At 41.1% G+C, this 3,274-nt stretch overlaps 1 protein-coding gene across 1 annotated transcript in view; it reads right to left on the bottom strand.

Moving 5' to 3' along the window:
• Positions 1–929: 929 nt before the first annotated feature.
• CSRNP3 (cysteine-serine-rich nuclear protein 3) overlaps positions 930–3,274 on the bottom strand; it is a gene marked incomplete at its 5' end in the record, with an annotated part of 9,910 nt that continues 7,565 nt past the window's right edge. The window contains one exon of the mRNA XM_009875144.1: positions 930–1,973. Within this exon, the coding sequence (XP_009873446.1) occupies positions 930–1,973 (1,044 nt within the window). The remainder of the gene's footprint in view (positions 1,974–3,274) is intronic.

Genomic DNA, 3,274 nt, shown 5'->3' with positions numbered 1-3,274 from the left:
TACGGCATTTCTCCAAAACACTTCACAGTTCCCGCAGTTCATACAGTACCGCAAAATGGCACTAAAGTGCATCAGTATCTGAATGGTTGTTGGGATAAAAGGTGCTGTGCAAGCTGAAGCTGCTGCTTTGCCATTATATACAAGATCACTTATCTTTGGGGAAGGAGTGGGAGTTCTGGAATGCCACTGATTTTAGTTTTCATGGAGGATTGTCTACCTTTCACCTTTCTACAAGATGTAAATGCCCCCTTTCTGCCTCTTCTGTTTGTCAAGAACAGTAAAAGAGAAGACACTACACTACAAAAAAATGTGTTTCAAGATAATTTACCAGAAATGGTATTTAAAAGAAAAAAAAAGAGAAGAATACAAGGTACTCCAGATGAAAAGCGGACATGCTCTTTGTAACTAGCTATGGATCTGCTCAGATGAACATGCTGTTCATTTTTATCAAAACGTGTACTAAACTACCATAAATAAAATACGTACAGTACAGAACAATTAAAACTTTTTTGTACAGTAGTTACTTTAACATTAAACTTACCATCTTTACAGATATGTTGAAAATTAGGACTCTAAACATGATTATTTCAAAGTATCATTTTTAGCAATCTTGCACAGGCCCGACAATCAAAAACACGAAGCTTTGATTCAGATAGCTTGGCAGGTTTCACGTACTTGGATAGGTAGGCTACTTTGAAATATCTTGCGCGGATTATTTTTATCAAAAGATGTTTGATTGATTTCATTTAAATCTTTACACGAACTGTTTTTGTGCAATACCACTGCCAGTGTAGCTTGAGAACAAAAAAACGTGTCTGGAACATTGACTACAGTCCAAGTGGTGTCTGCCTCTTAAAAAAGTAAGATTCTAGGAAATCCACCGTGAGTGCATTTTAATACAGCAAGTCAGTCCTAGAATAATTTCCATATTAAACAGGTACCGTTTCTACCACCGGTGATTTGATGCACTCTTCGTGCAGTCTGCTCTTTTCCGGGAGGTTGAGCGAATTCTCCGCAGGGTGCTCCTGGACGCGGCTGTCGCCATTCAGAGCGGAAACGAAGCCGTCTGGGGAAGGACCTTTCAGGTACGAGTGAAATTCCACTTGGGAGTGACTCGGCCTGTGCTCAGCGTATAAAGTGTTACACGGAGCACTGCCCTCCCCTTCCGCAGACGAGCAGCAAACGATCACCGAGGGGTTTGCGGAAGGGTAAGGAGGGCTGCTGAAAGTTTCCTCTGATTGCCGTGCGTAGTCAACAAACTGTTCTGAAGTCATGCTGTAAGGCACCAGGGAAAGACTACTGCTCTTGACAGCATCCCTTTCGGAGTACGTCTCACCGATCTGGCTGGCAGTGCCAGCAACGTGGTTCTCTATTTGGTAATACAGATTTGAAGAGTTAGTATAGTATGAGGCATTTTTAGAGTGGTTTTCATGCACAGCAGTTCCATCCGAGTAGCAAAGGACAGAAGGAAGAGGTACCATATCAGCATGGGAGCCCATGCTTTCTACAAAATCATCTGCTTTTTCTTCCTCCTCATCTTCCTCCTCATCTTCCTCTTCCTCTTCATCATCATCTGATTCACTAGGGGCTAAACTCTGCGTGCTAGAATCGGTAACTCCGCTACAAAAGCTACTCCCATCTTCCTCTTCCTCCTCTTCCCCTGGGCAGTCCAAGTCCTCAGCTGACTGAGAATGTATAACCGCAGCCGGAGGTTCGGTTTCAATCTCAAAATTTTCTGCAATTGAATATTCCACCGGATGGGGTCCTGGACTCATAGAACTGGTATGTGCGCTTATCTCACTGTGGCATCCATTTAGTGCTGGAACTTGCTGCTCTCTATTTTTCTCCAATTCCAGTTTCATTATTGTGTGCAAAAAGTGAGTCCGTACACGGATAGGGTTAAATTCAATTCTACCTGCTGTATTGCTACACCCTTCTTTAGTGCAACCGCAGGGAAAGGACATACGATCCACCTTTTGAAAAAAAGAACAGAGATTAACAATACGTAGCATAAGCCTGGTGATGCGACAGACTCTAGACAGCCTAGAGAAATACTGAACGCAGAGGAACACAAAACAGGGAGTTTTTCTATTTAGGGATTGGCTTCGTTTTTGCTTCACGTGCTCAAATCCAGGCAAAAGCATGACCAGAGAGAGTCTTAAAATTTGGCAAAAATCATGAAAGCCTATTCAAACCAAATGAATTATACAGAAAAACCTTTATAAAGCCGCCAATGGGGCCACCTGCCCACAGAAAGTAGGAATAAAATCTCAAGTACCTTTTAAAGGATATTCCAGTAAATTGTAGCTGCAATACTGTAAGCTCAACAGACTGTGGGCAGCACTTATATACCCCGTAACAGTCATCTTAAATTTCCAAAATGGTGACTGAATCCACATGTCAGATAGTTCGATTATACTGCTTAGAGTCTGTGCTTTTCATCTCTGCTGTAACACCTAAGCATCAAATACGATGCAGAAGAGAACCATCACAATCTAGTACATCTTTCCCACATGTAAAGAGAAAAACAGGAACAGCAAGGAGAATGTATTATTTAAAATAGCAGAGAAAGTTTAGCTTGGCTCTAAGAGATTATGAAAAATGCATTCAGGAAGAAATCAACTCAGCTGCGTAACAGTGACTCAGAAAAATTAGTGGAAATATCCTTTAGGGAACACGTTGGGACACTTACAGCTACACCTAGGGTACTATGTGTATGCACAATATGAAATACCTCTTCAGCCTGCAGAGGAAGAACTATCTGCTATACTAGCAGATGTATTTTTAACCACCTACATGCCCATTTATCGTGCATGTATTTTAAGTATCTTGCATGTTAAAGAAAGGATGGTACCACAGAGCATCTCTGATTGTTTCTCACAGAGTCTGGACTATAATTCGCATTTGAACAGTATGTGAATTGTCTTAAAATAAAAGGTAGTATCCCCTCTGGAATGTGCAGGCTACCGATTCTTCTGTCTTCTGCATCTGTATATTCAGATAAAGGCCACAGAGGAATAAAAGGAGCAGAGTATTTGTATAAGAAAAAAACCCCAAACCTAAACAACGCATGTGCCTAAACCAATCATAAAATTAATAGACGAGTTTAAGGAGATTGTCTGTATCACACGCTCTATACTCTTAAAATCTTGGCCTTAAAAACTGGTTTAAGATCCACGGGTGTTATCTTCTAATAATTAACTAACTTGATTTCCAGAAGTTATAACTTTAACAACAAAAAGCACAGACATCTGCATGCACACCCCCCCCCTTT

The sequence above is a fragment of the Apaloderma vittatum genome, unplaced genomic scaffold, assembly GCF_000703405.1.
Source record: "Apaloderma vittatum isolate BGI_N311 unplaced genomic scaffold, ASM70340v1 scaffold14548, whole genome shotgun sequence".
NCBI lineage: Eukaryota > Metazoa > Chordata > Aves > Trogoniformes > Trogonidae > Apaloderma > Apaloderma vittatum.
This window is presented reverse-complemented; position numbering and strand designations above follow the sequence as displayed.